The 13,680-nt window shown below is 33.5% G+C and overlaps 1 protein-coding gene across 3 annotated transcripts; it reads left to right on the top strand.

Annotated features, from left to right (window-relative positions):
- Positions 1–855: 855 nt before the first annotated feature.
- Positions 856–13,312, top strand: LOC134246005 (LIM domain transcription factor LMO4.1-like). 3 transcript variants are annotated; one of them, XM_062728253.1, is made up of 3 exons: positions 856–895; positions 9,308–9,584; positions 12,290–13,312. In XM_062728253.1, the coding sequence occupies exons 1-3, from the start codon at positions 862–864 to the stop codon at positions 12,552–12,554; spliced, it is 576 nt and encodes a 191-aa protein (XP_062584237.1). In that variant the 5' UTR covers positions 856–861; the 3' UTR covers positions 12,555–13,312. The 3 variants fall into 3 exon arrangements, with proteins under 3 accessions (XP_062584237.1, XP_062584238.1, XP_062584239.1); XM_062728254.1 differs by lacking the exon at positions 856–895 and adding an exon at positions 7,124–7,484; XM_062728255.1 differs by lacking the exon at positions 856–895 and adding an exon at positions 8,312–8,438.
- The last annotated feature ends 368 nt before the right edge of the window (positions 13,313–13,680 follow it).

Genomic DNA, 13,680 nt, shown 5'->3' with positions numbered 1-13,680 from the left:
CACATGAAAATACAGAGACTTTGTCAATTGTAAGTTCTGAAACATTTCCTTTTCCTTTTGCCTTCATCCTTTAATTGGAGACGCCAACAAAATGGTAATGTAATCTCCATGTTAGTCATAAGACGTTATTACGTGACAAGACCGCATCTTTTGAGAGAGAAAAAAAAATTACGGAATGTCTTAAAATCGGCAATAAAATAATTGCGTGTGATATTTAAATAAATTTTTGCCGTCAATTTAATCGCTCAAATATTATCATTGTCCAACGAGCTATGGGTCACAAATTATATTAATGCTATCAATATAGTGTCGCGTTCGTTAGCGTAATTGAGAAAATTGATAATTGCTGGTACGGAAATGTTCTTTGACCAAGCTCTAGCTGAGCTAATTCACGACACACACACTCTATAGAACAGCAATACTAATTAAATTTGCGCAAGAATTTCATCAGATCGAACTTTTATCGAACCCAAAGAGAGCGCTTCGGGATCGGAGCGCCATGTAGATGGTGCAATTAATTTATAAGTCGATTCATGAGATGAAACAGATGGTCAAATATACTGCAAATTTGCGAGATCAATACGTTTCTTTCATGAATTAGAACAAAGATATCGTCCGAAATCTAATTTATTACTGAAAGTAACAATTTTTTCAATTTAAATATCAGACGTTTGGTCTGACGGTTAGGGGAAATTAGTTTGACAACATTTCATATCAGAAATTCAATGGGAATAACTCGCAGATAGACATAATTTGGTTTGTCAGACGGCAATTACTTGTTTTTCTTGCCGACTCTTTGGAAGCCGAGTGTCCATAGTCATGTAACGGTAGGGATAACGCACAGAAAAGTTTCTTTCTTGTATGGTTAACATGGAAATGCAAAGTCCCCAGTACGGTGAGTATATTTCAAGCGTAAGGACACTAATAATCATAAAGGATTTTTTTTTAATTTCAAAGATTTTCGTTGAATTGAAAATGAAAAATGTCTGTTTTGCTTAAGAAAATTACATGTATAATCGATCTCATGAAGCAATTATTTCCCATTAAGTTTCTTGCCGTGGCCTTCATATCAACATTCAGGTATATCGACATCTTATCTTTAAAAATGCTTATTTTCATTCATTACTTATTTGATATATATTTCTTTGAACTTGAGATAAAAGATACCAAAGAGTTTGACATGTATGTTTCTCTTTGGATATTTTCTTAGAAGACGTCAATGATGACATTACATTAAAACTTAACAAAGTGTTTTTAATTCCATAGTCCGCTTTCCTTACTTAAGTAGCTATATACTATTAACGTATACATATGTAGTTTATTCCTCGCAGTGGATTCCATGCGCAAGAACATGATCTATCCCAATTTCTTAAAAGAGGCAGGCTACTAACAAACAAGTTGATAGAACAAGGATATAAACTACCTCCTTTAATGTCAACATTTCTCAAATCGATATGATGACCTTGTAATCAAATAAATATAGCATAAAGTCGAATTTTGACTGACTTTTTCATAAAAATTGTTGGGCCATTGTTTCCGCATTGAACTGTCCACGGAATTTCTGTTTTTGACAAGAATCACACGGCGGGTGTGACCGGTCGGCAGGGCATGCTTTCTACTCCACGGCACCTTATCCTACCTCTGATCCATTTAAAGGCCTGTTTTTCTCTGCTTCCGATTTGTATTGTTTTAATGGATTTTTGAGCATGATTGCTGTTCGTTATCTTCATATTTCGTTTAAAATATCCAAAGTTCTTCATAAACCTTTCTAGTTAAGTTAACGTAGGATCTCTGGTTTCTGACTAGATGAAATATTCAAAGTAAATTTGCTTATATGTCATATATTAAGGTGTAAGGGATTTTAAAGACCATATTTTTTCTTTCCTCATCATAATTGTACAACTTTAAATAGAAATGGTAAACTGCGTTTGAAAACTAGCAGGGACTATATTTTTGGCGGAATGGTGGCGTATGAAAATATCTTCTTTTCTGCTTCTCAAAATTATAATAGAACAATGAATTTAGTTATAATTTTTATACAGTCAAAGACTTGAAGAATTTTTCAAATGAAGTTCAATTAATAATAAGGGACTAAACTTTCAAAATATATCAAATAAATATGATTTCTAGCTAATATATATTTCAGAAGTACACAAGTTTCTGCTTCTCAAAATTATAATAGAACAATGAATTTAGTTATAATTTTTATACAATCAAAGACTTGAAGAATTTTTCAAATGAAGTTCAATTAATAATAAGGGACTAAACTTTCAAAATATATCAAATAAATATGATTTCTAGCTTAATATATATTTCAGAAGTATACAAGTTTATCATAAAACTTTTTTTTGTCTTGTATAGTTTATTTAGTCAAAAATAGGTACAATTAACTGTACACAACAAATGATTATACATTTAATGTTCAATATTGACTACACGGGTTCCCTAACTGTTTTTCAAATTTGTCAAAAATGGAAATTATTATCCATATTAATTCTTCAAAGAAACCTTTGATCCAAGGAGCATATTGACTGTTGATGGATTAAGCATTCAATCATTATCGAAAACCATTATTTAGGCACATAACGGAGATGTGCCTGTCTTACACAAAATTGACAAAAAGACAAAGAATAAACCTTAGCCGATATTAGCCCTTTAAATAAAATTTCTCAAAGTGAAGTTCAAAGATATTTGAACAGTTTTAATAATGACTTTGTATTGTCTTTGAGGCGTTTTTTTCTCAGTTGTTTTAACTTTAAAAAGTTCAATAAAATATTGTTTGTATAAGATTTAATTAATTCACTACATTATGAAATATATCTAGCCAATCATATACATTATCATCATAATTATAAAAGTGCTATCGTTTAAGATGGCATTTTCTACTTAAGTAATAAAAAAAAGATATTCCTGACCATTTTTGCACACAGCAGTGTGTGATTATTATTCATTTGTACCAATAAAATAATTGTTTTCCAGACTTTACTCTATAAAAAATGTATCAGACATTAAAGAATTTAAAAAATGAAGATTAATGCTGTTTTTGTCTGGTTCCTAATTATAGTTGTGTGTCTTTCTCTCTGTCTCCTGACCATTGTTGTGTGATTGTCTGTCCGTCTACATGACTACTGCTGTGTGTCTGTCTGTCCGTCTATCTGACTATAGCTATTTACTTACATGCACGACTACCTGACTATTGCTGTATCATTGTCTAGATCTGTCTACCTGACTATATAGCTATGTATATAGCTGTCCGTCTACATGACCATTGCTGTGTGATTGTCTGTCCGTCTACATGACTATTGCTGTGTGTCTGTCTGCCTGACTATTGCTATTTACTTAGCTGTCCGTCTAACTGACAGCTAAGTACTATTCCTGACTATTGTGTCTGTCTACCTGATTATTGTCGTGTGTCTGTCTATCTGACTATGAATGTGTGTCTACCTGACCATATCTATGTACTTAATTAACTGTCTGTCTACCTGACTATTAATGTTGTTTGTCTGACTATTAATGTTGTTTGTCTGTCTACCTGACTATAGCTACATTGTATGTACTTAGCTGTCTGTCTACCTGACTATTAATGTTGTTTGTCTGTCTACCTGACTATAGCTACATTGTATGTACTTAGCTGTCTGTCTACCTGACTATTGTTGTTTGTGTGTCTACCTGACTATAGCTACGTTGTATGTACTTAGCTGTCCGTCTACCTAACTATTGCTGTGTGTCTATCTACCTATTGGTGTTACATGGCGGGTTTGAATCCCAATGTGGGACGTGGAGACCGACCCTTCGGATAAGACCGTATAAACCGAGGTCCCATGTCGCAGTAGGTACTGGTACGTACGAAAAGACCCTTCACTGATCAATGGCACTGAGTGTCGAACAAAAGTCTAAAGCATAACTCTGCCGACAAGCGGCGGTGTCTTAATTTGTGAAAAATCCTGGAAGGGACACTAAATAAAAAACAATCATTTGTGAGAGTAAGTTAATCTTCTAAGTTTTCCTCTTAATCGAGGTTCTTAATATTTGTATTTTTTACATTTCTCTTGAGAATCAAGAATATTGAAGAACAAGACTTTAGCGAAAAAGATGACTAAGGAACAAATATCCCGGAGACAGAAACTCTTCTTGATTTTGCATACAGTATTGCCTCGAAGATCACGGCAACCAATTAAATGTTCGCTTTTAAAGGAATCGCAACAAGTTAATATCACTGTGCATAGGAGGGATAATACAAATAGTAGGAATACTAGGAAACCTTCTGTATACAAACCGTGAACACGTTTTAGTTCTCATTGTATACATGTACTTTGCATTGTATGTCACATTTTCATTATTAGATTTTTTTTAGATCACCAGATCAAAAAAATATTTTATTCCGACGAACAATTTAGCAGTAAATCATATTTCTGGTTAACAATATACATGTACTTGCAACAATTTATATTTGTGCGAAAACTGAAATATAAGTAAAGTTTCTTGTTTCAAAGTGACTGATCTGTTTTGCTTCGTCTTAATTTTTGCCAAGTAGAATCCTTTCCAAAATTAGTACTATTGATTAAAAGTGTTTTTCTTAAATGAATTATGTGTTGTTGAAATGAGACGAGGATGAAGACTTTTGTTTATTTAGAAGGCACTAAATAGCAAAAAAGTCTTGACATACAAAGGAAATTTTGATTTAATTTTCCTCCGGTATTCCACGATTTTCAATCATCGGTTCCGTATCATAACTACCGGTAATTACCTTTCGAAAAAGTGATAATTGCTTCTCAATATATATATGTTACATTTTCTCTACAACCACTGCTATACTATTTGTAACGTTTCGCCGTAAAAGGGACTTGCAAGATATAGCAACTGGTGTCCATGTAAAAAAAAAAAGACTGATTTTGCTTTAACAAAGAATCCGACTGATGCAGAGAAACATGTGTCTTTAGGCGGTGAGGGGGATATTGCTGGAACCATTGCAGTCTGGCAGTAGTCGGGATAACAAGGTAGTTGTATTCTTTTCCGCAGACACTGCTCCTCATTTGCGCCCAAATTCTGATTATGCAGCGTTTAAATTAAGGATATAATTGGCGTCTTTTTAGACATCATTCTAGAGATCAAATTGGAATTCGTTAACGAGCACCAAATTTATGTAGGGAACCAATTAATTTCAGATGAGGATAAACAAACCAAAATTCTAACGGCGGGTCCTTGTTATACAGCCTAATTCTTCTCTTGTCCGTGCGCTCTACACAGTTTATAATTGGCAATTAGAGAGCGGTGGGGGCGCTTGCATCAGGGGAATTTGAGCATTATCTTTTCAATAGAGTTGTTTCACATTAATTACATCGAATCCGTCATTCCCCATTATAACAACGTCCAATTATTGAGGGTTTATGTACTTGTCGATTCCCCCTTCTTTTCTTGCGTGGCGGTATAATTTGGGGATTTGCGGTCGGGCGGATTACCCCGTCCCGTGACCAACTGATTCAGAGAGTAAAACTTTTCCCGTAAATGGCAAAAAAAATATTTGTTATTTTTCCCATTCATATATTTTCTGCAAAAGTGAATGTTTCTACACTTACTTGTCTAAGATTTCATTTATGTTTTTGCAGAATTTTTTCCCAAGAAAAAAATTTACGTCAAAACTGAAAATAGTTAGCTAGTCTCTGCTATAAATAGGAAAAATATCCATTCATTTGTTCTACATTAAATATATGTTTCGTGTCCTTAAAAAGTGAGAAAATTTTACCGGGATTTTAGATATTTTAACAAATCTTTTTATTTAGTTATGATTTATCATTTGTGTACAATTATTGAATTGAACAATGTGACAGAATCTTTTTTTTTAAAATTTATCGTTTCCTCGTCTTTCTTGGTGCATGTTTTTGCAAAATCACGTATTTTTTTCCCTATATATACATATGAATTTTTTTCTCGCTAATTTACCATTTTTATTGAATGAATACATGACATTTACTAGTCATGAAGACCTCACAGGCAATTGCAAACTGATTTTAAATTACTCTTAAGAATGTATTTAATACAGACAATTTAGAGTAAAACAGTATTTGGTTGCCTCCCTGCCATATGTTTGCCATGTGATTTTTGGATCCTATGGATCTATTTGGTGTAAATGTAATATATTCTTAATCTAATTGGCAGCAGTAGTCAATAAAACAATTGGCAAGTCTCTAATTAACAGAATACAGAATTAGCCGTGCACAAAAGAATCATTTTTAACAATTAATTTTTCGCATTATTTGCTGTTTTGTACTTTTATGCTGCCCCTAATCTCCCCCGACTGCAAACAAAATTAATTAAAACGAATGAGTCAGTGGCGTTCTATCAGTTGATTGTGGAACAGATTAATGATATCATCTGCTAATTGTCCGTAATGAAATGTGAAAGAGGAATGCGTACCCCGGATTCAAATTCTATGTGCATTCATTGATTAATTAAAGCTATCGGCATCTACTCTGTTTACACCATTTAATTTCCCAAAGCTAATGAACTTGACTTCTTCTATTGTATAAGTCCATTAGAATCGGCTTTTAAGTACTTATAAAAACTTGTTGGCACATTTTAGTTTTCTGTAATCCTCATATGACACCCGAGAATGGCGCGGAATTGTAAGGTGCGAATCCAAAAAATCGCAGAACAAAAGACGCTTTGAGACTGATAAACCCCGAGGAATCTTTCAGTTTTCTTTTGGCATCTCTAATGAATTCCTAGGAATATCAATATTTCGTTGACAAGGCTAATTACTTTGCAGTTTGTATGTAAATATTGACTTGTGAATTAACATTACACGTTTCCTTTGCTAAGAAAATATTCTTTGTATTCTCGGTAATTGATTTCTCAGATAGATGAAAGGGTTATATAATTTCACAGTACACAAACCAATTAAAGTTATTCTCCATTAAAAGACACAGAGCAATAAAGAACTTTTTTTGATCGACACAACTCTATTAAAATCTGTTTAAAGATTTATAAATGCTTTTAACAATATTAAACGAAAACTTCCCATTAGCTTTGTTTACATAGGGCGGGACTACTTTCCGCTCCATTCAACGTTTAATGTAACGCGCCTCCTGATTGGTTGTACACTAATGACTAATAATCCATTCGCTCTCCAGATGTGGTCTATTCTCAGTCAATATTTTATAAAATAGTCGGACCCCACAATCGTGAAAAGCCGATATGATTTTAGATAGTGTTCGGATTGTGTGACTGTCAGTTAACAATTCCTTACCAGAACTTGGATTCGCCATTAGTGATTTTCACAGGTTTTCATTAAAATTTGAGCACTTAACTTTTTGTGATTTATTTTAATCCCACGTGGTGGCTTAAAACTTGTGTTGTCAACACACAGTTCGATCAATAAACACGCTGTCGTTTATTGTGTTTAATTTCCTTGTATAAATCGTCTGCTTGGGAGAAAAAAAAACTTGATTCTATGTGACAATCTAACTGTAGGACAATGACGAATGGTATGTATAATCCTTGTCTCTTTTTTTGAATCTGCTTATAATTTTTTTAATTTGGCTGCCAGACCAAGAATGCATATTATTTTGAATGCTGTGCATTTGTATACATTTCTTTCATAACATAAAAACGATTATTAAACACAATGTTTAAAGACAATTCTCTGTTTTGATTTACTTGCAAAATATGATAATGGAAGTTATGGTTTTCCAAAATCATTTTAATAGATATGAGCAATAGAAATAAAAAAGCAGTAAAACTACAAAAATGAATCTGTACACATGTTTTATAATGCTAATCTTGTATTCTTTCTGGAATGTTTAAAGACATCATTCACGGTAATAAACTGTCATTCTGAATAAACATTGAAGCTCCACGTTTATAAGACGAACACCTCGCTTCGTGGTGTTTACCCATTACACACCTTGTAATCTGTATCGCTGTGGAAGGCTTGTAAATTTTTCATTTTCCCTCCAAATTTTATATCTTATACCGTTTTCCCTGATTGTTACTGATTTGGTGGTATTACGTTACTTTGACTGAGGTCTATTATTCCAGGTTCATTACTGAGATGCTTCTAACTAACCAAGTTGTCCGTGGTAATGAATAGCGCAGTATAATCATAGTCCACAGAAAACGATTCTTTATCAAAAGCTTAACTAAACATTGAAAACGCTTGATGAGATGGAATGTAGGATAGTAAATACACTAACTGGAAAATTACCTCCAATTTATAGACGTGTGTTTGTGGAGATGCGGGTCAAACCTATAACTTTTATCATTTACAGACGATCTACTTTTTCTTGTTCATTAAGACGCAACCTTATAATATATAGCCTGATTGCTACTTCTGAAACTTTTTTTTCTCTTTCAGCTATATGATCAGGAACAGCTGTCATAGTCTCTGATGTTTGATATGTTTTTAAGTGGTTGATTATATTGCGTGATGCAGAGGCTGTGTAGGTTCATTAGCAATACTTAATTCGTTCTCTTGCTCCACTTTGTCTTACTTCTTCAAGTTACTCAATGCTAAATGTATGCACGAGAAGAAATGCATGCACTATAACTGTCGCACGCATTGTGTTGATTAAGATGCCCCCCTTGTAAGTACACCAAATTTCTTGACATTAACATTGGAAACTCGATCAAGAGCAAAGAGATAATATCGATACTTCTTGTACTCTCTCGAAAACTCTTCTCCGTGTGCACTTTGTGCAGAACATTCCTAGATCTCTAGAAACTAGAGGATCCTCCAAGTGTACCAAAGTCAACATGGGCTTTCTCCTGCTCGTCACTTTGTTTGAAAAAGGATTTTGTCTGTATTCAACCTGGATTCAAATAAAACCATAAGATCCGCCCCTGCCATTTTTCCTATCTGTGTATTTGGGACTGGTGGCGGTGTTTTATAGGTCTCGCTCCGTCAATGTGATTGATCATTGATTACTGACAATTCACTTTATTATGATAACTGTCACACAAAAGTTGACCCCGGGTCAGGCACATAACGTCTAATTAGTCTTATGGCTGCTTATGATTAAACAGACTAGATACAATATAACGGATACAGACACAATCTTCCAGCATGTCTAATATAGGTTAACCATTTCAGATAAACTTCAAGTCATTTCAATTTTTTCTTTGTTTGAACAGAAACCACTCATTTTACATCATTTCAACCGTTGCTAGATATATCAGCGCTTGGGATATCCCCGATTGATTCCCATTTCCTGTTCATCGCTTCATATGTCAGTTACAGCCTGTTATATAAAAATTCACATCTGTATCATGTAAAAATCATTGATCAAAATATTTCTTCAATTTTTTTAAGGAACAGACGACAGTTCGATAACCCTAGTAAACGGAACAGGAGGCATGTCACAGGGAATCGGACCAGCTTCCAACGCCCCAACAGACGGATACAGTGCCCCCATCAAGGCTTGCGCGGGGTGCGGATCTAGGATAAGTGACCGCTTTCTTCTTCATGCGATGGAACGTTTCTGGCACACAGGGTGTTTAAAATGTTCCTGCTGTCAAACGAATTTGGAGCAGCTGGGTTCCTGTTTTACGAGAGCTGGCATGATATTGTGTAAAAATGACTATATGAGGTAAGCATGATATTGTGTAAAAATGACTATCATGTAAATGTATATGAGATGTAAGGAAGTTTCAAAAAACTCACATAGTAATACAGCATAGGTTTGAGGTGCTGAAAGAGAAGCATTTGTAGTCCAAAAAAGACTGATATAAATTCTCACAATGGTGCGTAGTTATAACCATAGACGTTGTACACCTCTCTACCCATCGCATGCCACTATCCCTATCTAATTAACTCCATTACTGCCCCAAATTAATTCGGAGTGTTAAAAACTATCGAACTCTTTTTTTTGCAATGCTATTCATGTTATTTCTACATGAGCTGTAGCCATCTCCCCCGTTTTTCAATTTCCTTCTCTCTCATTATAAATTAATTGGATATTTCTATTACTTTGGTTTGTAGCCGAAATTCGGTGCGCTGCGAGGGATCTTTCGTTAATAAAACATATATCTCCCTAATTGAACGTTCATTAGAAACTCTAACGACCGACTATGTATGAAAAACACATGGGTAAACCAATCTCGCATCAAATTTGTGAAAAGTAAACGAAACAAGCCCCTTGTCTGAAAATCTTGTGTATTCAAGACATAATGGAGGCACTTTGGGGTTTATTAAAGCATAATTTGATAAAAACGGTTACCTCTTTTACACCATTGAAGTCTTTCGTTCACCTCTGCCATGCTTATTTGCCAGCCTTTTATTGTACGTTTTTTCTGTGTATTTTTCATTAAGAAATGATTAAGTTTAGACATACAGTTTTAATCCAGACTAATTTGTATTCCCCAACCTCAACCAATTTGTAGCGAGGTATTGTTAATTGGTTCTTAATTGGGAGACGTTTTTCAAAAATAGAGAGGTAATGAGTTGAAGTTAATTTGATATTAAAGTAAATACCAACCAATGTTCTAAGGATAACGTGAAGTGTCGGACGAGTATGAAATGAAAAGATTTAATCATTTTGGCAAACAGAAAATAAAATATCGAATCATAGTGAGACTGGGAGATAACCGAATCAGCTTATTAAGGAGGCACATCTGCTCGGAATTGCCGGTGGTTAGGGTTAATGAAGTAGGATTGAAGGTGGAGACTATTAGAGGCTCCAGAAATAATAACATAAATTTTAAAACCAAGAAATAACTCTTAAATTAATTTAACTCCAGGGTGATCGTGCTACCTTATAAACAGGAATAAAAATAGGAGTTATAACTAAAATTATTTATGAATAACGTTTAAAAAATCATTTCCCCCATAAACTTAGGATGCTGAGAGGTTTACCTATACTGCAACGAAAATCAAAATCCGCGCTCATAATTTAAGAGTCCAGCTCGATACAATGGTACATATGAAACTTAATTCCAATCACTTTTTCAAAGATAAGTGCAATGATTTCTAGATTCAGACAAAAAAAAAAAGATTTACCTGTGTAATGTTGACCTTTAAGTTTTCTATAGTTTTACAGCAAGCATCTGAAAATATATGAGTTTGACTGGTTTTTGAACTTTTTTAGAAGGGAGTGTTCGAGACGCGAACTCGAAATATTTCTCCACAAAAATGATGAATGTGGAATAGAGGCCAGAAATATGACAATAAAGTATCTTAATATTGCTGTTTACATTTCAGCAAACATCTGATAATTAAAACACAAAACAGATGCAAGTTTTTAATGAGACGTAACGTTGTTCCTGCTGTCAAATTTTGTTACCGGAAAAGGAACACGCAGCGCAAGGTCGGGAAACAAAGTCCAGAACCGAGTATGCGACTCATAACTATCCGGGAGATCAATGTCAATTTTCTTTTATCAATGTTAGATGAATATTTGATAAGAATATTCTAAATGGATCCAGATTAATTGATTTGATATAGACCTCATCATGTTGATAATTTGTCACCGATATTGTTCAAAGGTCAAAGCTAAATACGCTATTTATTAGAGAATAACTTCATTAACGAAATATTGCGATGACATGACATAGGCAATCTATTTTGTTTTGTTCCAATGTAGCGTCTCAACACAGTTTTATTCTCGAGTCATATGGCATCCGGATTTTTAATTAAAATATCAATTTTGCACAACGTGGAAATCGGTATCTTCTTATCTGAAATGATTGACTAGCGAAATGCTATATGAGGTCTTTAAATACTATATTCAATTACTTCAGTTTTGATGAATAATTCGATATTACATTTATTAAATTCAAAATCAATGCCAGTTATTGAATATATTTAATTTAATTTAATATTAGACCCTTATCCCAGGGTTGTAAGTCATGAGAAATAGAGTAAAAATACCTATCATGCCACTTCATTAAAATATGAATGAAAACATTTATTAAATTCAGAATTGAGAGAGAGAGAGAGAGAGAGAGAGAGAGAGAGAGAATTTCTTCTCTTTTTCACTTGTGCGATTAATTTACTGTTAAACCGTATGGTTCATTTGTATTGTGCAAACTTGGAGAAAGATTTGATGTGTAACAATGGAGAAACAGCTGTTTTAACAATCGATGTTGTTTGTCCTGCATCTAAATAATGCAAAGAGGTATTTTCTAATTAAGAGACGCAAAGTGCGTTAAATTGCACTTAAAAATGCCCCTTCATATTTTGTTTCCTGGATAATTATTTTTCGTTTATTGTTACACCCTCTTATATGCCATTACCAACATTAAAAAGCTTTAACGTTTGATGCATTGGTTTTAATAAGAAACTTTTATATTTCAGATTATTTTGTTCCGGTGGCTCATGCGCAGTGTGTGGACAAAGTATTCCCGCCAATGAAATGGTCATGAGAACACAAGGGAACGTTTATCACCTCAAATGTTTCAACTGCTACACGTGCAATATGCCTCTTGCCCCTGGTGATCGATTTGGGGTGGTGAATGGCAATATCATATGTGAAAACGATTATTCCAAAGCTAATGTGAAAGGTCAAGTGAATGGAAATTCGCGGAGTCACAAATTTCGCGGCATCATACAATCAACGTAAATTGAATGTGACAGATGAGAGATAATTTTGTGCCATTTCAGTATAAAAGATTTTTCGATTAACTTCATTTTTGTCCTTTGTTATTTCACTGAACTCCTCATTTTTTGAAAATTAATTTAAAATTCACCTAAAGTACACCCCATACAGTTGTTTTTTGTGAAACTGTTAAATTTTCTTTTCTTTTGGTGTTATATTTTGTCTTTAAATCATTGTAGTGTCCATCTTTCTATTTTTATGGTTCTGTAGATACCTTGGTTACTGTGACACACTTTGGTTTTTAACCAAATTATTTGAATTAAGATTTCTTTTAAGTTACAACAGAGTATTTTTAACAATACATATATATGAGTAACTTTCATTAGAACATTCCACATACTTGAATAACATTCTTTCTGTAATAAAGCAACATATTATACGTATATAATGCCCAATCTGAACAAAATCTTTAGAATTTGACAAGAATGGGTCAAAGTAAAATTAAATTTGTCCATATTTTTTATTTCTCATTTATGTTGTTCCTTTGCTACAATCATGTTTTTTTTCAGTGCTGATGTGGTAAATGGAAACCACGCAACTCTCCTTTAATTGTTATATCATGGACGTTCACCGGCTTCAAATGTGTCGTGTTCGTGAAAATAATGATATTTTACATAATATGTACATTTTCATAATGTAATCTGTTGTTGATAAATATATTTGTAACGCCTTCAAGTGAACGTTTGTCTTGTTTATTTCATAAATAAAATAATGAAATTGTTTTTCTTTTATCATTCCAAAATGAGCACACCCTTCTATGAAAATATTATTGATAATTAACACCTCTTGAAAATGTTATTACAATAAATTAACTTTATGCAAGAATGATTCTCCATTAAAATGTCAAATAATCTCTGAAGCGGAGAAAAGAGATGACAGAATTTTTACTAACACCAATTTACACACTTCAATTTGTGGAAATGAAACATAATAAAAAATATTTCAAGGGGAAATCTGTTGCTGAGATTTTTCTTTAATTAAATGAAATACTACACTGGCTTAATGTTATATTTTCTGTTTCACACATTGGCTAAAATAAGATTCCTGGGATAAACGAAGATGTTCACGTTTCTTGGAAATGTCCTTGAAC

This window comes from Saccostrea cucullata, unplaced genomic scaffold, assembly GCF_032062105.1.
Source record: "Saccostrea cucullata isolate Sc308-1 unplaced genomic scaffold, CSIRO_AGI_Scuc_v1 ctg342, whole genome shotgun sequence".
Taxonomy (NCBI): domain Eukaryota; kingdom Metazoa; phylum Mollusca; class Bivalvia; order Ostreida; family Ostreidae; genus Saccostrea; species Saccostrea cuccullata.
This window is presented reverse-complemented; position numbering and strand designations above follow the sequence as displayed.

Excerpts from the sequence above, each read along its gene's own strand:
- LOC134246005 (XM_062728253.1), top strand. The coding sequence starts at position 862 with ATGGTTAACATGGAAATGCAAAGTCCCCAGTACG. Across the intron at positions 896-9,307 it reads AATGCAAAGTCCCCAGTACG|GAACAGACGACAGTTCGATA; the intron begins GTGAGTATATTT and ends AATTTTTTTAAG. Across the intron at positions 9,585-12,289 it reads TGTAAAAATGACTATATGAG|ATTATTTTGTTCCGGTGGCT; the intron begins GTAAGCATGATA and ends TTTATATTTCAG.